A 21,804-nucleotide genomic window follows, 5' to 3' on the forward strand; every position below is an offset into this window, starting at 1 on the left:
ACACCGGAAGTGTCTGTGTTTTGGGATAGGTTGTAACTTGAAGAAGAGAGCGGGCAAAACACGATGCCGTCACCGCACCGCCTTCTAACACACACGCACACACACACACACACACACTGCATCCCGACAACATTCTGCCGACCTTCAGACCCCGCTTCCTTTCCCAAACAGCGAACAGCCCTCGTCTGTTGCCGTGTGAGTGGAAAGCGAGAGCACAGGGAAACTGGTGACCTCAGCGCAAAGGGACAAAAGTGACGCTCATTGCGCTTCCTGAAACAGAAAAAGCAATTCAGCTGTACCACAACATACGGCAAGATGACATATGTGACCAATTCTGTGGAAATTTAGTTTTTTCTTTTTGTTAAGGTGGCTGTGAGGGCAAAGTGGAAAAAGCGCGATAATAAACATCTAAGTATCCATTTCTATTTCCCTATTCTGGGGCCTGTCCCAGCTGACTTCAATGCAGTAAGACACCTATGGACAATTCTGACAACCAAGCAAAAACCTACACACATGCAGAAATCACGCAAATTCGAAACATGTCTCAAGATGCTAGTCTACTATGCTACCTACCTGCAATAACAACCATGGAACAGAATATGGAGCTTACTTTGAAGGCAAGTGTTGGCAAGAAGTTGGAATTTGTCTGGCTGTTCAGCGCAGCATTTTTTCAACAGGGAGAGAATGTAAATGGTATGCTGCTAATGGATAAATAATTTGTTACCTCTCCATTACCTGTTCGTCAAGTGTCTACCAAGGGGGAAGTAGTTTTACTTTAAACACTTGTACATTTGTCTTTGCACATGTATTACAGTTAAGAATGCTAAAATACCAATTAAGGAATCAATTGAAGGCTTTCTAATGTGGTGAATAAATTCAATTTGCATTATTTCCTGTGGAAAAAATGGATAAAAACCCAAAGCCTAATCACCATTAGGTTAGCTTCTCAACAATTTCTCATTTACATTTTGACTTTTCCTTTGAGGATTATGAGCATTTTGCAAGCTAGACTACAGCACATGCTAACCGCGTTAACCCCCATGGAGAAGATCTATCAAGGGTAAACTGGGCTGACCTGTGAGTCTCAAAAGAGATTAGCGCCACAGGGAAGCTGCCAGGTGGCCTTCTGTGTTTGCAGGTTGACACACTTTTTATTCAGCATTAGCCTGAGCAAGGCAAACAGGAAACCTGACCTCAGCTACCTGGAGGCTCATCACACACCATCATCCACTTTCACACGGGACGCCAGCAAGTCAGTTGCACTTAACTTTTCCTTACTTTGCAACTAGGGGTGTTCAATTAAAAAAAAAATCGTTTTTTTTTTTTAAGAGCTCAGAATTGTTCATTCGGTAGTCTTACCGATTCAACATCTTATCATCATTGCCTTTTTTATTTATTTATTTTTTTTGTGTGTGTGAATCGATTTTTAAATATCCATTTTTGATGGAAAAATATTCAACAAAACGTCTTACTTATGGTTAGAGTTCACACCTTAAGCATGGAAAAATGTTATACTACTAATGGAACATTAAGCCTTAATATTTTATTTCAAACTGTTCAAACATGAAACTGTCTGTTAAATACAGTGGCTCACAGTTATAAGGCTGAAGTTTCAGATAAATAATACATTTTCATACAAATCTTACAGTGTTTATTAAGTCTTATTTTTCCATTTGTGGCATAACTGTGGCCAACTGACAAACAAACCAGGTAGACAGTAGTCAGCGGACTCTGAAATGCTAATGTTGCCCTAGCAACAAGGCAGGCCTTAGAATTAGGTTATTATCTACTCTAGATCTCCTTTATGGATATTTGGCAAGATATCATTGGCGGTTCATGAAATACACCCATAGTCTTAAGCTTTACATTTGACAGATTTGGTGTTCCGAAGCAAAACTACCCTGTACTACTTGGCAGAAACTAATTTTCCTAGTAGTCTCAAGAGGGCATGGTTATTTCCGAGAGTATCTCCACTACTACCATCCTCTTGCAGGCCCCCACTGCATTGGAGATCACACCCAAACAAAAACACATGTGATGATGCGTCCACTTCGGGATCCAGGATCCCGAGCCACCCCCACTGCAGGGGGGCCCTCGGGGACTAATGTTAGCTCTAGCCCTGCGCTCGTGTCAGCTGTTATGGGAAGGGGTTTAAATTTCCTGGAGCAACCTGCCTGTCGCCAGAGACAAAAATGTAATAGCCAAAGTATGCTATTGTGTTGACGTATGATTTAGCTGTCACTGTGCCTGGATTCACGTTTTTTTTTTTTTTTTACAAAAACACATTTATTTTTGACACACATCTTCACATCTTTGCACTTACATGATGTGTGCCTAGTAAACACTCCTGAGAAGATGTACACTACACACCCTCACATTGGTTTGTTGAGTCATTTGCCTTTCGTTTTTATCCACTCACACTCGGCCCACCCTCCCTGTGACAAAGCCCATTCTTGAAGTTTCTGCAGCAGCGGTTTCTGTCGCAGCTACTTCTGAATCGACACTTGCATGGCCATCAGGTAGTTTAATAGGGGCCGGATGTGGCAGCTGCGACACATGCTGACAGCTCCTTATCCATCTGCAGCGGCGGCCGCGGCAACGCTGCCGTCACAAGGCCGGGCTCGCTCATGAAGTCTATTTTGGCTTCTGTGGGCAAAAAAAAAAAACAGCTGCATGCCGCACTGATTTTAGATGCTACTAAAGGTTGGACTCAAAGGGGGGGTTCTCCCTTACATCTGTTGCCAATGAAGCACAGGAATGTTATTTCCCCACTCAACTCTTGGCCTAATGTAGCTTCAAAAGGAAGGAGCAGGTCAGCAAAAGCAGCAACACATCCCATGTCGATGCATAAATGAGCTACAGGACTGTGCAAAACACTTTGGACTTTGTTTTCATTTTAACATGGCAAAACGGTTAAAACTTAGCCAAAACTACAAAACTGTTTTGCTTTCTTTCAAAACTGAAACTTTGCAGAGGGCTAACATAGGGGCCAGAGAAATTAAATTTCTGCGAGAATCTAGTAACAAGTCCACATACAGGAGCTTGTTTTCAACATTTCATTTCATGCATCAATAGTATCATCCACGGACCCCACGAGGAAGTAGCCTGTGAACGAACAGACAACAGTCTTAAGTCCAAAGAAACTTGCTGCCGTAGGAATATAACTTCACAAACCAAGGACACCCTGTGCATGGTTTTCATCATATAGACATGGTGTGTTCATTGAAATGTTGAAAAACATAACAAATCTGACAGCGGCTCTTACACTAAAAGCGCTATTTCGTATCCAACATTCTATGGAGCATATTGGGGGTCAAGAAGGTCAACCCAAATGGCTAAGACAAGTGCCATGAGCAACTGCGCGACAGGAGCGCCTTTTGCCCGAAGAACACAAGGAGCGTATTGTGGCAGGTCGCTGCATTCCAGCACTCGGGGAAAAAAAGAAAACATGCAGCTGTATGACTTGTGCAAGTATAAATAAAGGCCTCGCTACAATTTAACTAGTGCAACAATAGACCGTCTGTGGTCAGTGTCGGGTTACTTCCGGAATAACCGGAGGTGCTCGCTTCAGGTTTATAGGTTCTGTGACGTTGGGCCGTCGGCACCGTTCTTGTTACGCACACCTGGCTGTAAAAAAACCCTCACCAGTTGTACCAAAAGTGCAGCGAAAACTACGAAGTGAAAATGGCGTCAACCCTAATAGCTGGTATCAGTCAAGACGCTGACCGGGCGGGATAATATTAGGCTAACCTGTAATGTCAGAGCAGCCACTGCAAGTAGCTTATGGCTCCAATAAAAATAGCACACGGGCCACTTTAACAAGAGGCCCCCCACAGGTCAGTGTCGCCTCTGCCGCCACTTTAACATGCTCGCCCATATAGAACGCTGGCATAGTATGTTGTCTCCAACAGGGTTTAACTTGATTCCAATCAAGCTCACTGGTGTGTTCAGTCTGAAATCTTCAGTAGAAAGTATTGTACTTTCGCAGAAACATAACTCATAAACCAAGGACCCGCTGTCTTTAACACCATTGAGAAGAGCGGATTTTACTTCTCACATGAGCAAATATCCTTTCTAACCCTAAATTGGCCAACACAGATCCTACAATAGGCTATTCGTGGTTTGCTATACCCAAACGTACCTATTTACAAATTTTCCTGTGCCACCTGTCCTCAGATATTCATGAGAAAAAAAAAAGAAAAAAAAACTCACCAATTTTCACGTCTCTGAACATTGTTTTGTGCTTTCTGTAAACACTACAAGACAGCGCCTGTCCTGGGAAATAGGAAGGTCCTCAAAGTGACAACATTTCCATTGACAACCAAAATACTCATTCTAAAATAATGGTCTTGGTGTGGGGTTGAAATTGGGACAATCGCGGACCCGTTAAAAGGCCATGTGACTGCCGACAAATAAAAAGTCCCACCCGCTGTGATCCACGGAAGCCTTTGCACAAAGCGCACCTGCCTGTCAGCACTGAGCTGAGAGCAAACAGAATTAGCTGTGATACCCTCTCCAGTATAGAAGCGCACAATAGAGTGCATCCCGGCGGTGGGTTCCATCGAGTGCAAGCAGCGATGAAAGGCGTCGGTCCCATTCATGAAAGTATGCTGGGCCGATCGGTGGGCATGAAAATGCTTTGCTAAGCCCGGGCAAGGGACACCAAGGATGGGAGTTTTACCAGCGAGGCCGGGACAAAAGAAAGAATTCTTTCCCACAACAAATTCAAATCCGGTATGTTGGGGTACAATAGGTTCTCTTGGGATATCGATGGAAAAATAAAGTATTAAGTTAACACGCAAAAACATGTTAGATCCAACCACAGCTCGAGTTCTGTCAGACAACATATCACATCGCTCCCTAGCCCCACTTCTGACCTCTGCCTGGAAAAGCAAGAGGAAAAGATGTTTCCTGTTTGCATTAATAAAGCTCACCTTACATCACTGTTGAGTTTAACCTTGTGAAAGATCGTCAAGGCTGCCTTGAGTTTAAAAACAATTATTTGGGATGACTGCTGTGGACTAAAAACTGAATGCTACCTAAGGCTGAACTGACTTCCTGTATAAGGAGGAAAAAAATATATAAGACAGAAAAGCAGAAAGGTCACTTGGCTGCAACCAACAGAGGGGCTGTCGATTCAGTCTCAGCTGGTTAACGCTTGGTTAAATTAGAACAAGATGCAATATTTTTGTAATATTACGACAGTAAAATTCCAACGTGAAAATAACAAAGGCAAAGAATAGTACAAAGTCTAGTAGTTTAGTATAACTTTGACAAGCAATTTAATAGTCTATGCTTTGTTACATCATCACTGAACTATTTCGTGTGATTTGCTATTATCAGACATTACATTTTTGGGGGGAATTTGGCACATTCGTTAAAAATACGTTGCAATTTTTTTCTCTGAATAAAAAACGCTGTTTTTTTTAATGATATTGAAGGACTTGGACTTGAATTACATTCATTTATCATTAATTATAGTGCGTCAATTGGAAATTTAACCATTTACATAAAGGGTAAAAGTGAATTTTGACAGCCACTTTTTAAAATGTAACTTTTTTTTAGGGTATATTACTATATTTAAACTTTTTTCACACAAAAAATGTAAATTCCTAATATTGCTATTTTGTTGTGATATGATGACTTATACAAAAATAATTTTGAACTTCACTTTCTCTTGACATGAAAAAATTCTGATAAAACTTTATACCACTGCAATTTAATTACCTACTTTTGACTTTTATCTAAAATATTTAATTTACCATATGCTCTCATATTTATCATCACTTAAATTCACTTATTATTGCAAGCTTTTTCGTAGTACGTTTTCCTTTAATTCTCTAGTGTTATTAACACTAAAATTCTGTCGCAAACCTAACGTACAAAACAAAAACAAAACTGCAAAACGTCTGTGAAAATGCCAGCCTCAATGGGACTTGTGTAAGATGAGATCATCTGCAGCAAATGCTGGAATTCCTTGCATCTAATAATATCGTGGCCCCAGGGCAAAGCGGACCCTTCCCCCAGCCTTTCCAGTCGGGAGATGCCGCTGCGAATAATGTGCAGAGAGCGAGGGTTGCCTGGGAAGCAAACATCACTCAGGTGTACAACACATGACAGTGTGCGCAAACAGTGAGCTCGTGACTGGTTGGTCACCTTGTGCACACGGATGAGGCGGGCGCCACGAGGTCACGTGTTCAAACGCAGACAGAACGAGCGACCGGACTGCGAGCGCAGCGCTGAATCAGCCCGTCGCTCGGCAGGAGAATGGGCTGAAGGCCAGACAGGAATTTTGCCGAGCAAAGCGCGTATTTCCACGGTGACACAGCTGTAGCAGATGTCAACAAGTAGGCTGAGTGAGAGAGGCCTCCTCTTTTAGTGGGGAGTCTGTGCAAAGTCAGCAAAAACCATGACAAAAGGACAAGAGTGAATGGTATAGGAATGTAGAAATACTGACATTCATTGGCTAAAAATTACAACTTTTTTGAGGAATATTTCATTTTTATTCTTTTAAAACTTGCAACTTGTCGTAATATTGCAATTTTGTTTGAAGAAGTTTACAATGCCAAAAATATATTATTGTATTAAGTAGTTATCAGTCATAATTAGGGATGTAACGATATGATATTATCATGACATGAAGGTCACGATACGATAATTATCACAATATTGTGGGGGGGTTGGCGATATTTAAAAAATATCACAATATTGTAAAAAAAAAAAAACGGCCCATACTAAAAAAAAAAAAAAAAGCACAATTTTGCGCTTTTGTACATAACAGCAATGCATCTACACTCTCTAATAGAAATATTGAGGCATCTACTTGCTAATGCAAGCATACATTGATCACTTCACAAGCAAATTAGGTTCCCCTTCATCTGACAATTAGCATAGATTTTAAACATAGGAGGATGGCCATAATGGCTCGCTTTCCAGAAAACAGTGGAGAAAAGATGTGCTTGCTTAAGTTCACTCTGGAAGGATCAATTTTCCCATATACAGTATGTCCATTACATGAAAAATATTTTTGTCTTCTAGTTTGAGATTACACAACCAAGAAAAATTCCGAAAACACGTCGTGAGCCAGCCCTTTTGCATTTCCGAATTTACATAACAAACAACTCCAGAGAGTTTCGGCACCCAAAACATGACTCGTCCGCTCGACTTAGCTAGATCCAGAAACTCCTTCAAAGACTACTGAAACATTGTCATGCAGAAAAACTATCATCCAGAACTCACCCACATCCCCCCCACCTATCATCCCTGATATCACACCAAAGTCAAATAGCAGGGCAGCACTGAGTGTTGTCGACGGCACAGATTAGCGTTTGCGTCTGATATATGGCACAATGGCACATACTTGTTCGGTGAAGCGGTTTACGCTGTGTGGGTTATTTGTGTTTGGTGATGTCCATGTGCCACAAATACGCAGAGTTGATTGTGTCATTCTGTACAAAAAGATTTGCAATTGCCTATAGATGCTACTAAAATTACTGCAATTCACTACTTATGTATAAATGAAAGTGCATGTGACTCAACTCCCTTCAACATCCTTATTTGACACCAAGATGTCATCACAAGGCACCAAAACAATGTTTTTTTTAGGTGAGTGGAAAAAACCCGATAGGTTACGAAAAAAATGTGAATGATGAATCATAAAATATCAAAGGAATTACTGCTTTAAATTATGGGTGGAAATTAACGCATAATCTCTCATTTATCTTAAGTGCCTTTACAGTACTAGGTATCTTCAGTTTCTCTGGCTCTGTCTGTCTCCAAATGAGCAAAACAGGTAACACATTCCACATGCTCTCATGGCATATTTCATCTTCAGGTGGCTAGAAGGTATGTTTACAGCTCACAGACAATGATTTATATTAAGTTATCATTGATGGTGGCTCACAAATGTATGGAATGGAAAGCGTCGTTAGAAGCGCTTGTGTCCATTTTGTATGGGGCGACAGTTTTAAAGCAGACAAGATCACTATTTAGCAGGAATCCCTCACTCGCCGGTTTCACCGAAACTCCGGGCGGCGGGAGGACTATGTCGCAGCTATTAATAATAATAACAATAACACAGCCACCCTTTGTCTTGTTACAAAGCAAAACACACACGGGTGTCATAAAGGCAAGGATAGCCCAATTGCTGATTCAATTAAACCAAAGCCTATTAGTTAGTTAGCCGCAAGCTAACATCAAACACGAGTGTCCTAACTAGTCTTAAGCTCCCATGTATATAAGCGATGAGCAAGTACACAATTTGCCGGGTCCATTATCGGACACGAGCGTCGCTAACCGATTGAGATTATTACCATACTCGATTAATAACACACTTTTACCTTCATTCAGCACGCCGTTGTCAAGACGACGAGCTCACTAGAAGATATGATGGCGTGGAAAAATATAAATAACCAACACGAAATCGCTCCTCCCCTCTTGAGCCTAAAGTGGGTGGTTTCGATGGGAAGAGAGACAAATATGCTTAAAAATGACTGTTTTAGCTACTCAACAGAACGTCGTAACTCCACAGAAGCCTGTCACGGAGATGTAAGTGGCCCATAAGTTGTCAATCGTGAGGTCGGGATAGGAGAGGGGGGTGTGCGTCCGATAATGGGCGCAAGGATGTTTCATGTGTACTCAGTGGTTTTAGCGACATAGCTACGCGGGGCTAACGTTAGCTTGCCCCCGCTAGCCTCTCTGCGACACGACTGAAAAGCATTAGAAAAGCACGACCGATAAAAACACAGCAATACTCCACAAATTCAAGCTCGATACGATATAGAGGGGGGGGGGGGAAATATAATACAATTAAAGGAAAATGCTAAGGTAGTAAAGGAATAAGGCGCATCGCTTACCATCTCTGGCATCCACCCTCTTTGACAGCGAATCTCCTGTCTGTGTGACGAGTAAGTCAAGCCCGACGTAATAAAAGCCAACACTTCCGGTGAACGTTTCATAATAAACAGCGAGAGAATTTTCTGTGTGAGCGTGTCGTGGGGTGAAAAAAAACAACGTCCTTCCGGTCAACATTTCACAACAATACAAGAGGTAGTACTCTGATTAATTTAAAGTACAACCGATTTTGCTGTTTCGTTTAAAACGTCAATGTGTGCTATTAAAATACATTTAAAATAAATTGTTGGTACACTAAAATCGAGGGAGGCTGTGAGATGTGAATTACGAGTTCATCAAACGGTCACATCGTTACAAAGACTGAGACTTTGTCGCCCTCTAACGTTAGATCAAGACTACTGCACCAGATTAACTTTATTGCGTTATTTGGGAAAACTGTCAATAGGGGGCGTGTTGGTCCACAAATACCACCAGCAAGGCATCATTTGGCACTTGATCTCCCAATTATTTTCTGTCATACATCCCCCCCCCCCACCCACCCACCAGTAAGAAGAAAACAGATCGCCCCCCCCCCCTCCCCCGCGACTATAAATAGTATCATTTGTCTATAAAATTGTTATAAGCACATCTCTGCTTGAAAACTCTACTTTATCAATCAAATCAATTTATTTCACTCTTTAAAATAAAAGAAATGAAAGGGGACAGAAATAAGTAAAACTTTTGTCTGCTCCTAATCAACACACACAAAAATGAATCAACACAAAATCAATGACAGCCAGCGGTCAAGACGCTTTTGATGTTACAATACTACCAAACAATTCAAAAATAATTCAACTGCATGTACTTTTGTGATATATATTTTTTGCAGTAAATGTGCTTTATACATTTTTTAAAAATCCAAATGTATTGAGAAGATTTTGCTTTACAATCCAAATTGTTCCATAGACTGATACCATGAGTTGAAATACATCGTTCTTTTTGTTTTGTTTTGTATTTACGTTTAGAGAAAATGTATATTCCTCTTAATTTATAGTTTGTAAATAAAAGTAAAAAAAAAAAAAAGTACAGGCTATAAAACGTACTTCACGAGTAAAGTAAAGAGTATTTTTACCGGATGTTTCCTCCTCGTGTCATATAATTTAAAGACAATGAAATTCAAAAGATCATCACTTCAAATCCTTAAAACGGACTAAATCGCCTCATGAAACCCTTGCAACATTTTTTTTTTTTTAAACTCCTCTAGATGGTGCCCTTGGTTTAAAGATCCAATGAAGATGAAGGGTCAGAGCCCTAAATCCAAAAAGCAAATGAAGGCAACTGCTAGCCAATCCCAGATAGAAGGGACTGGGTCACAGAGTCATTCATTCGGGCATAGTTGTTTACAGAAGTGACGAGTGGTTTTGTTGTAAATGAACTTTTGAGTTGAATAAATTAAATTCAAAATGAACTACACAATTTTTTTCCGATTGTCTTTTAGATTTCAGAATGAAACTGCCGCTTTTAAGCGACAGAAAATATTTCTGAGCACTTTTGCAGTTGTCACAATGCCACTGTTCAACCTGAACATCAGATTTAGGTTTATGAAGTGCCCCTCCTGCAATTTCTTTCTGGTGACAGGTCTGGCTCTTTAGTTAAGAAAATGAAATGAAAACGCGAGTATGCTGTCCTGGATCAAAGCTTAAAAAAATAAAAATAAATAAATAAATAAATAAAGATCACGGTCAGACTCTCAGGTGGATGCACAGGCTGATACAGCACGGGCGTACTGAATAAATTAAACTGGGCTGCTCATGCTGCTGTCTTGAAAAGTCAAGCCGGCGGCGGCCATCTTGCGTTGCCACACTTACAGTAAGTTGACTTTTCCGCAGCATACTTTTTCTTCCTCTGCAGCGAAAATACCACTGTGTGACGTACGGTTGTATCAATAAGTATAAAATAAGTGTGGGAGATGCTCTAAATGCAGATTTCATCAGTAAGAATGTGGATATAAATTTTCTCTCATAAGGTACTGAGTGCTACTCATATTGGTCTGCATTATCAGAACCAGATATCAGAACCATCAACAATGAAATGAAAAGCAAAGCACACAAGAAAAAAAAATTCTTGTGAAATGTAAACCGAACTTCTGCAAGTCCCGATTCATGATACTGAGATAATATTCTGAATGGTTGATGTAGGTAGGGTGCCAAGTTGCTTAGGAACGCCACTGGTTGTCACGTTCTATTTACATAGAAATGTTAATATACTGTAATTGTATTTCCCATTATCATCGTTTAAAAAAAATGAGACACTGTACATAGTAGGTGCACCCGTTTTTAGCCTGTTATGAACCTTTTATTCAGCTATATGTTTATAAAGTATAAATATGTGACTATCCATCAATAGTACTTGCTCACAATAATAAAATGATCATGACTAGTTAAGAACAGTTTGGTAACACAAGCAGCCTGAAATAATGTAAAATGTATTCATCATGAGGCAAACATAAAGTATTTGTTATAAAACAAATTACAATATTTAATGAACAATGAACAAAAATAGTAGTGGGGGGGGGGGGGTGTAGGTGTGACATACATGCACCAGCCCTGAAGAGGAGGAGGAGCCTGTGTGAGCCCTCAAAAAGCGTTTGCGCTCACCCCCTCCACCCCCACTCAGCCCACCTCCGGACTCAGCAACATGGGACTCACGCAGGACCCCGTCTTCCAGCGGCTGAAGGAATGGTACACGGCCCACGCCTTGAACCTCAACATGAGGCACATGTTTGAGGGTGACAAGGAGAGGTTCCACAAATTCAGGTAGGAGCCATCCCTAATAAAGCGGCCTCTTCTGCTTCAGGTCATAATGTTCGAGTCAAAGATGAGGGACTTGAGTCACATGACTTGACACAAGTCTGACTTCTGTCGGTAATTTTAGAGCATGGGTTAATTTGTTCTCTGACTAAGCTCATTCCTCGAACTTCAAGTATATATTTTTACTTTGAGATGAATTGAAATGCCCGTTAATCTGTTCAAGTCCCCCAAAAAGAGACACAATTTTTAGCTTAATGGTAATGTACTGATAAAGAATATGTATACGTGACCTCACTATTTTAAACATAACATTCTGATTCATATTACATTTGTGGAATATAAGTTATGAAGCAAAATCCAGCCGTTTTTACCCATCTCAGGGGGCGGCCATTTTGCAATTTGCTTCGACTGAAGATGACATCACAGTTGCTCAGGGCTCAGGCAACGACCAATCACAACTCACCTGCTTTCTGAAGCTGATCGTGATTGGTTGTTACCTGAGACTTGAGTAACTGTGATGTCATCGTCATTTTCACTCGACAGCAAGTGGCATAATGGCCGCCTTCTGATATTGATAAAAGCTGCTGGATTTTTCTGATTCACTTGTATTCTACTAATGCAATATTAACCAGAACACCGTATTTAGATTAGTGGGGCTGCATAGAACATATCATAGTTATAGTTTTGTGGTTGACTTCCTCTTTAAGGGGGGTGGCCTCATGGGTCTCCTTGCCCATAAGTTAGGGCATTATAGCAACTTATTTGCTCCATTTTCTTTCTTTACTTGATGATTTATGTGAAACTCGCTCATAGTTGCACGAACTGATAAAGCCTCAAACGTCTTTTAAGACAAACAAAGCAGTTGCGATCAATTCAATGTCCTGAGAATGAATTTACCTTGAATGAATGAAAACTCTGATTTCTTGCCACCTCTGATTTGTGCAGCCTCACACTGCAGACCGACGATGGCGACATCCTGCTGGACTACTCCAAGAACCTCATCACTGAAGAAGTCATGAAGATGCTGGTCGAGCTGGTAAGTCGTCGTGATTGGAAGAAAAAGATTCCCAGCATTTTCTGTGTCCTTTAATGCACCGCGTGGTTCGTCTTTGGCAGGCCAAGTCGAGAGGCATTGAAGCAGCCAGGGAGACCATGTTCACCGGGGACAAGATCAACTTTACTGAGGTGCTCACTCTTCATGTTGTCAATGTTTTGTTACATACATGCTTTGCTACATACGGCACAAAGTAGTGTCTTGAGTCTGTACAATGTAATTTCAAGACTGTCGGTTGTCAGTTCTATGGTCTTTTCAGGCACAGTAGAAGAAGAAGTAGGGGAGACTTTCTGTAGTGAAATACCCAGTGTCAGTTCGGTTTCAGCCAAGTCATAGGTTGCCCAACAGAATAAAGAGCCAAAACTCACAGCTACCTATTGAACATCTGTAGGAGGAGTTTGTGACTTGTGCTTGAATGTGTTTTAGGGTCGTGCTGTGCTCCACGTGGCCCTGCGAAACCGTTCCAACACCCCCATAATGGTGGACGGCAAAGATGTGATGCCAGATGTTAATAAGGTTCTGGACAAGATGAAGAACTTTTGTCATGTGAGTTAAAAGTCATAGCAAATAATTTGGAAAGAAAAAGAGTAAAGTCACATCCGTGTTTTTGTATTTTTATGCAGAGGGTTCGTAGTGGTCAGTGGAAGGGCTACACAGGGAAGAGCATTACAGACGTTGTTAATGTCGGAATAGGAGGATCGGATCTTGTGAGTATTTGAAGTTTTTTCACATAAATGACTCACAAAAAGTTTGGGTTGCTTGAATTAACCTAAAATGCACTTTGCAGGTGAATATAATTTGTGTTTTTCTCAACTTTTAAATGAAAATGGCCAACAGTTCTGTACTTTTTTTTTTTTTTCAAAACTTACTAACATCGAGCTTAATTGCAAAATTCACAGATGAGTAATTCATGATCCAAGGATCATGTTAGACATTTATTTATTTATTTTTTTGTAACCAGATTATTGTGAATGGGAGCTTTCAAAACATCTGTCCTTGGAAATGTGATAAGAGCAACCCCTCCTTCATCTATGGTTTAGTAGGCAGACAGTAAAACTGTCGCCGATGCTCTTCAAAACTTCAAGATAGCAAGGTGCTTGGTGGGTTGCCAAAATTAGATTTCTGAGTGTAATCTGTGTTTGTGCTTTGGAATTTGGAAGGGGGCTTCTTCAACCTCTGCATTGTTTTTAAACTTGTTTTCTCTCATTGTACTAAAATAATAATTCTACAAGACACATGTCTGAATCATGATGAGAACTCCTTAAAATATTATTTAATTGAACCGGGAAACGTATCAGTGCGTTTATGAATCGAATACCACATGATGTACATTGAAAAGTTTGAAGAAGGTCAAATCACGTTCACCTGGAAAGTTATGTATGTGCTTCTAAATGTGTTCTGGCGAATGGCAGGGTCCCCTGATGGTGACGGAGGCCCTGAAACCGTATTCCAAGGACGGGCCCGCCGTGTGGTTTGTGTCCAACATCGACGGGACGCACATCGCTAAGACGCTAGCGCAGCTCAACGCCGAGACCACCCTCTTCATCATTGCCTCCAAGGTACTTGGGGGCTCCAACTGTGCAAAGACACTTTAGCAAAAAGCTTGAAAGTCCTGACGATCCTAGTAAGTCAAATTAAAGCCCTTCATGAAACTTAAAGTGTGTTTTTTCCACACCTAGCATTATTATTTTTTATTTATAACATTATCCCCATCCATTTTCTTAGCCGCTTACTCCTCACAAGGGTTGTGGGGGTGCTGGAGCCTATCCTAGCCACCTTCGGGCAGTAGGCGGGGTACACCCTGAACTGGTTGCCAGCCAATCGCAGTTTATAACATTAATTTAGTTATTTGAAAAAATAACTTTCCATAAACCAACGTGATTTTGACTGACTGCGTTAACCAGAACTACAAACAATGTAACAGAATCAGCCATTTTTGTTGTTTATATTGGCTTTGAGGTTAGAACTGGAAGAATCCAAGTGGGATATGTCAGACTTCCAAGTTTCCACCTTCCTCGAATGCAGCTTAAGCAAGAATGTCCTTCATTTTTGTTTTTGTCAGTTATATATATATATATATATATATATATATATATATATATATATATATATATATATATATATATATATATATATATATATACTAAAACTAATAAAAACTACACTTTTAGAGAAACTTATTAAAAAACAAAAGTCAAACGAAATAAAAGCTATCACGAAAAGTCCAAATTCAGTTAGTCTTCTAGTCCATTAACATTGAAACTCTTCAGTCTTTTAGGCACCTAATTTCCATCCATTCATCCATCCATCCATCCATCCATCCATCCATCCATCCATCCATCCATCCATCCATCCATCCATCCATCCATCCATCCATCCATTTTCTGAACCGCTTGTTCCTCACAAGGGTCGCAGGGGGTGCTGGAGCCTATCTCAGCAGGGCAGCAGGCGGGGTACACGCTGAGCTGGTTGCCAGCCAATCGCAGGGCCATCTAATTTACATATTTTTGTAAACATCAAAGACAATTTGATGTATGTTTTCCATTTAATGGTAATTTTTGTCTTCTTGGTGATTTTTGTCAGACCTTCACCACCCAGGAGACCATCACCAACGCTGAGTCGGCCAAAGCGTGGTTCCTGGAGCACGCCAAAGACGTACGTGAGCATCCAGCTTTGCCAGTCAAGTTGGGTAAACAATAACCGTTGATCATTTTGTCATTTCTCCACAGAAAAGTGCTGTGGCCAAACACTTTGTCGCTCTCTCCACCAATGGCGTAAGTCCCTAATCTATTTCAAACCTAGCTACCTACCTACCTATCTAACTGTCACCCTTCTTTCTTCCAGCCCAAAGTGAAGGACTTCGGCATCGACACAGAGAACATGTTTGAGTTCTGGGACGTGAGTGCTCTTTCCGTATGGCAGCTATATTTAAGCAGAACTCTCTGACCGGGTGCTGGGGCGGGTATTCAGAGGCCCTCCCCTCATGCCCCCCACACGGTTATTATTGGTGTTGACCTTCTCCCTGGCAGAGGTTACTGTACAGGCTGGTCCATAGATAAAGGTCACAGGGCTGTCTGTGTTGGTTGCTATTTTAAGTGTGGCGGCTACATTAAGGCTTTTATATGTCGCCATGTCACGTTTTGATTTGGGTATAAATGCATTTGTTACATGTTGTGTTTTGTACTTTCAGTGGGTTGGGGGACGTTTCTCCTTGTGGTCAGCGATTGGAATGGCCATCGCCTTGCACATTGGTACGCACATTACAAGTTCTTACGTGGCCCTTTACTCTGCAAGGAAGCTTTTTGACACATATTTTTCTAAGACACTGAATTAAATGAAACATTACATATAAAATGCAATAAAACTGTGACAATTTATAATCACATATGACAGAAAAGTCTTCAACTGTGTACTATAAATAATATTAACAATTATAATAAAATGAGAATAATAAAAATGGGAATAATTAAAAGGATATTATTTATTTTAGATAAAATAATAATTATCAATTTTATTTTCATAATCTTATTTTTCACATTTGTCTTTTTATCCATTTTCGATACTACTTGGACGGTGGGTATATTTATCTAAATTAAAATGTATAACAAAATATGAACATTTAATTTTCTTGACTTGCTTTTGGTTATGATCATAATATTTGTATTGTTACATATAATAATTCTTATTTATTATAATTTAGGGTCATCATTATATAATCTTCTATGATCTATATAATTATTTTCTTATTTGATTATTTTATAATACGATAACAATAATACAAGATTTTATATGTAAGTAAAACTATTCTAACTATTATAAAATATGTTACATGAGTGTTATACACAATATATTAAAAAGTTTCTATAATACAATATAAAATAAAAACGTACTTGTTCTAAATTTATGACAATTTATTTTGAGTTGCAATAAAGGATGAAATCTGGGCACCACGTTCTTGTTTTGACATCTTTTTTTCCCCCTCTCATTAGGCTTTGACAACTTTGAGAAGCTCCTGGCGGGCGCCCACTGGATGGTAAGTCATCCACAAGGTCAATGTTATGTTACATACAGATATATATATGCACCTCTGCCTCTGCAGGACAAGCACTTCCGCACGGCACCTCTCGATAAAAACGCTCCAATGCTGTTGGCCCTGCTGGGCATCTGGTACATCAACTTTTTCCACACAGAGACCCACGCCTTGCTGCCATACGACCAGTACATGCACCGCTTCGCTGCCTACTTCCAGCAGGTTAATACCTACACAAAAAAAAAATCTAAATTGCTCATTTTGAGATACAACAGAATTTGTGGAGTACAATCATTATTACTTTGCTTTTGAATATGTTCAGAATTTCTTGCAAAAACAAAAACCTTTTGTGAACGTTGGCGAAGACCTTTGCAACTGTTTGCAACCTTAACAACCCCTGACAAAAATGAGCATTTGCTACTTTTGCAAACACCCGCCCGCTCCTGAACTGATACGTGTTTTGGATGCAGGGCGACATGGAGTCCAATGGCAAATACGTCACCAAACATGGCGCTCGAGTAAATTATCACACCGGACCCATAGTGTGGGGAGAACCGGGTACCAATGGGCAGCACGCCTTCTACCAGCTGATCCATCAAGGTACCCACAACTCAACACACGGCTCCATAACAGGAAGACCATTCGGATGATGTCACTGTGATGATGCGCTTGTAACTCAGGAACGCGTATGGTGCCGTCTGACTTCCTCATTCCGGCACAGTCGCAGCACCCCGTCAGGAACAACCTGCACCACAAGGCAAGTGCACATGATCCAACATTGGCTCAGTGGTGTCAGAAGTGGGATCTCTCAGCCATTGAAAGGCAAACTCCAACTATAACAATGCATATCTATGTTGGAATGCACATTTCTATAGTCAGATAAGGAGGAGCCACTCAAATTGGTGTCAGAAATGGGATCCACTATGCATTTCTCTCTCCAGAATATAACCACAACAAAAAAATTTTGTTAGAACACACATTTCTTTAGTCAGATTGGGCTGTGTTCCATATTGGTGTCAGAAGTGGGATCCATCAAACATTGCATTGTAAACTATAACCACAACAAAAAACGTAATTGCTTCTGAAGTCAGATGAAACCGCTCACCACATTGGTGTCAGAAGTGGGATCATTGAAATATTTAGTACAATCATAAAATAAACTGCACAGTCCTCTAGTCAGATAGGGCAGTGCTCCAAATTAGTGTCAGAAGTGGGATCCGTCAGCTATTGTAGTGCAGACTATAACCACAACCATAAACATATTCTCAAGTCAGATGAGGCCACTCACCACACTGGTGTCAGAAGTGGGATCTGACCATCAGCCACCGAAATGTTTAGTACAATAATAAAATAAACATGAACTTAGTTAGAACGCACAGTCCTCTAGTCAGATAGGACGGTGCTCCAAATTGGTGTCAGAAGTGGGATTTTAAGGCATTGCATACACACACACACAACCACAACAATAAACATATCCTTGAGTCAGATTGGGCCTCTCACAAATCCAGTGTCAGAAGTGGGATCCATCACCCATTTAAATGCAAACTACAAATAAAAAAAAAGACACTTCCTAGTTACGATGCACGATTTTCCAGTCAGAATTGGTCGCTTGGAAAAATGGTGTCAGAAGTGGGATCCGACCATGTCGCATAAAATTGAGCATTCTACAGCACAGTTTTGTAATGCATGACTATCAAATGTCTCTGAAATAATGCTGTGGATTTTACAGATCCTGGTGGCCAACTTCCTGGCCCAGATGGAGGCTCTCATGAGAGGGAAGACCACCGAGGAAGCCCGCAAGGAGCTGGAGGCCAGCGGGCTGACTGGCGAGGCTCTGGAGAAGATTCTGCCACATAAAGTGCGTCACAACCACACGCACCATAACTCATCCGCTTTCTCATGTCATAATACTTCCTCTTGTCCACTTCAAGGTGTTCCAAGGAAACCGGCCCACAAACTCCATAATCTTCAAGAAACTGACCCCTTACACACTTGGCGCTCTCATAGGTGAGAACAGATGTGATGGTGTCAGAATTGGGGATCTGACACAAACTCAGAACTGAGCATTATTAGTGTTATGAAATAAATGAAACAAACAGCTCTATAATTATGAGACACCCGGGCAGAAAACATGATCCACTTTGTTGTCAGAAGTGGGATCAGTCGGCCATTGCAATGCATGCTGCAAATAATACACATAATAATAAACACATTCTTCTTACAGCCATGTATGAGCATAAGATCTTCATCCAGGGTTTGATGTGGGAGATTAACAGCTTTGACCAATGGGGGTGAGACACTTTTTTTTATTTTTTTATTCTGCTCACAGTTTGAAAGTTGATTCCATGTGATTTTATTATTACTATCATTATTATTGTTTACTAATAATGATGTTGCGCGTTGCTAGAGTGGAACTGGGCAAGCAGCTGGCAAAGAAGATCGAGCCCGAACTGCAGGACGCCACGGAGGTGCACTCCCACGACGCGTCCACCAACGGACTCATCAATTTCCTCAAAAAGAACTTCGCCTGATATTTGTGCTCTCGTCATGATTGTTGATATCAAATTTTCCACGTGAAGAAGCACTGTGCACGTTTGTACGAATTAAAAACAAACAAACGAAAAAAAAAAAAAAGCAAGGTGTTGTATGCTGCTGCGTATTTGTTTTATGTTTGAAACGATTACAAATCAGCACCAAACTGTATATGCCAGTAAAGTTAGGATTGGGACTGACTGCACTGTATTTAAATAAAAAAAAATAAAAAATAAAAAAAGGGGGAGGGGGGGGTGTTCAACGTATTCACTAGGTGGCAGTAGAGCACTGGCTGCATAATGACAGTAAAGCAGCCAGCAGTTCATTTAATCATGCGACTCGGAAACTATCACAATAGTTTAGACTGGAAAAATAATAAGATTTAGGATTTATTTCAGGACATATTAAGAACTACTTCTCATTTGCTTCATTTACACGTTTTCATTATTTCATATTTTCCAAGACAAAATTTAACTAACCGGTAATGCAGAAATGTCATGCCGTTCAGAATATCTATCGAACTATTTTTCCCATTCCAAAACAAAATTTCCACATTTATACATACATTTTACGAATTGAGGTAAACCTTCCACATTTCTCAAGCTTTTCAAACCATTCCAACTTCCAAATGTTCAGTTTATACAGGACATGATAATAATTTTTCATATTCCAATTTTACCTTTTCACTCCATCCATATTTCTCAACCAATTCAACCCATTCCATCTTCAAAGTGCTGCATTTGCTTTCTCGTCTCAGGTTTAGCATACTTTGTTAGCATGTTAGCATTTGAGGCACGAGTTCCATTTAAGCTAATGCACAAATACAGGGAAAGATGTGAAATACTGTACAATCACACTGATTTTGGAAAATCTGATTCCATTATTTGGTACTTATATTTTCCAATTCTCACAATCAACATGTCACTTCATTCAAAGACATTTTCTTTCAGCAGAAAGTCATATGCAATTTGCAGTTGTCATGAAACTCTTGCATCAGGTGAGATCATACAGGTGTACCTAATCAAGTGGCCTATTTTATTTTATTTATTTATTTTATCCGGCGGCTAGAGAGAATAGCCTATGTGAGGACAAACGGCAAGAGGGGGGGGGGGAGAAGAAAGAAGCTGCTCCAGACTCTGCTGGTGTTTTTTTTTTCACGGTGGTTGCCAGGCAACAATTCTTAGCATGAATCCTAACTTGTCTTTTTATCTCTGCCTCTGAAACAACTAACCAAGCACTTGTGAGCACTTGTTATAGAACCTCGGCTAGCTAGGTGTAGCTAGAGCAAGAATGGAGGCTGAGTTGTGCAATTCTCTTGTTTTTATGTTTTATTTCACAAGAAACTTCAACTGGAAGTGGCATTAAACAGCTTGAAGCCTCTTTCACCAAGAATTGTTCACAATTTTCCAAACTGCTGCTTTTTGAGATGCGAGTTGAGTTCACTGTCACCAAACAGCGCTCATATCACAAATTCAAAGCAAAAATGAACAAATGGTCCAAACAACGCGTCGTATTTTGAAAAACTTGTATATTGGCACCACTGTAAATGGCTTACAGATTATATTACTTTGAAAAAAAATGTGCATTTAAATACACGTGAACGGACTCTCCATAACTTCTGTTAATAACAGGCTAAACTTGGCTCCTCCAAGACGAACGATGTTTATTAGTCAATATGCATCAACATACTTCCTTGACATTAATTATTGTACTATTATTAGCTACCTATTTATACAGGGCTTTGGTGGCATCTTGTGGCATATTAGGGAATTTTAGGTAGAGCATACAAACGTGAATAGGTGAGTTTTTAAACAATAGTTGGGGCAAGGTTAAACAAAAAAAAACAAATTAAAAAAATTAACTACTCAGTAGAGCAGCGTTGGATGCTAAACACATTCATTCATTCATATTCTGGCTGTTATGATTATTTAATGGGTTCTATTAAACCTTCTGTGATGTGACGCTAATTAGGACAGAGAAATTATTTGTGTGTGTGTGCGCTCACATGTATGTGAATTGTTGATGATATGTTGCTATGACAGGTGCGTTCACATGCCTTGCAGGTGATGTCTCATGCTCACTTTGGCTAATGAGTCCAATTAAAGTAATTAAGAGCTGGCATGGGGAAACCTGTTCCCTTCCCCTCTCCATTCTGCCCCTGCCCGGTCACATCAGCATAACGCGCAGCCCACAACAACACTTCGTCTTCCTTCTTTTGTCCCCCCCGTCTTCCTCGTGTGGGTGCATCGCATTCCGTGACTCTTTAAAAGAATCATGAAGAATAAAATGAGCGTGCGCTTCACATGCACTTAAGAGACACTTGTCGTCACAGCGGTGAGCAAAAGCAGAGGGCCTGCAGGAGAAAAGGGCGCAGTTTGAGAGGGTGAGGGGAGGATGCCAAGCTGGGCTCTAATGAGGGGAGAGATAATTGTTTTGTTTTGTTAAGCAGGAGGGGCTGTGGGGGTTGAAATGACATGCCACACATGGTTTTTGGATGACGGGCAAAGGGAGGGGCGGTGGGATGTGGGCTTGATACAAAGGTGGTA

General features: G+C 40.5%; 2 protein-coding genes across 7 annotated transcripts in view; one reads left to right on the forward strand and one right to left on the reverse strand.

The window, feature by feature from the left end:
• garre1 (granule associated Rac and RHOG effector 1) overlaps nt 1–8,967 on the reverse strand; it is a 30,328-nt gene extending 21,361 nt beyond the window's left edge. For 2 of the 4 annotated variants that reach the window (XM_077519673.1, XM_077519669.1), the window contains exon 1: nt 8,856–8,967. The gene's annotated coding sequence lies outside the window, so the exon portion shown is untranslated. Of the gene's footprint in view, nt 1–142; nt 902–8,339; nt 8,452–8,855 lie in introns of those variants that run through there. The other 2 variants (XM_077519672.1, XM_077519671.1) reach the window with 2 other exon arrangements.
• gpib (glucose-6-phosphate isomerase b) lies at nt 7,703–19,337 on the forward strand. 3 transcript variants are annotated; one of them, XM_077519675.1, is made up of 19 exons: nt 7,703–7,792; nt 11,509–11,648; nt 12,588–12,678; nt 12,759–12,827; nt 13,123–13,242; nt 13,320–13,403; nt 14,109–14,255; nt 15,280–15,351; nt 15,426–15,470; nt 15,541–15,594; nt 15,887–15,947; nt 16,686–16,729; nt 16,796–16,948; nt 17,197–17,326; nt 17,407–17,483; nt 18,456–18,584; nt 18,658–18,733; nt 18,951–19,017; nt 19,134–19,337. In XM_077519675.1, exons 2-19 carry the CDS (start codon nt 11,530–11,532, stop codon nt 19,255–19,257), a joined length of 1,662 nt encoding a protein of 553 aa, XP_077375801.1. In that variant the 5' UTR covers nt 7,703–7,792; nt 11,509–11,529; the 3' UTR covers nt 19,258–19,337. The 3 variants fall into 3 exon arrangements, with proteins under 3 accessions (XP_077375801.1, XP_077375800.1, XP_077375802.1); XM_077519674.1 differs by lacking the exon at nt 7,703–7,792 and adding an exon at nt 7,807–8,547; XM_077519676.1 differs by lacking the exon at nt 7,703–7,792 and adding an exon at nt 8,812–9,048.
• Nucleotides 19,338–21,804: the final 2,467 nt, after the last annotated feature.

The sequence above is a fragment of the Festucalex cinctus genome, chromosome 4 (genome assembly GCF_051991245.1).
Source record: "Festucalex cinctus isolate MCC-2025b chromosome 4, RoL_Fcin_1.0, whole genome shotgun sequence".
Classification (NCBI taxonomy): domain Eukaryota; kingdom Metazoa; phylum Chordata; class Actinopteri; order Syngnathiformes; family Syngnathidae; genus Festucalex; species Festucalex cinctus.

Coding starts and splice junctions, on each gene's coding strand:
- gpib (XM_077519674.1), top strand. CDS start 8,386: ATGATGGCGTGGAAAAATATAAATAACCAACACGAAATCGCTCCTCCC. Junction 15,471..15,540: donor TCGCTCTCTCCACCAATGGC/GTAAGTCCCTAA, acceptor TCTTTCTTCCAG/CCCAAAGTGAAGGACTTCGG. Junction 17,327..17,406: donor CTACCAGCTGATCCATCAAG/GTACCCACAACT, acceptor CTTGTAACTCAG/GAACGCGTATGGTGCCGTCT.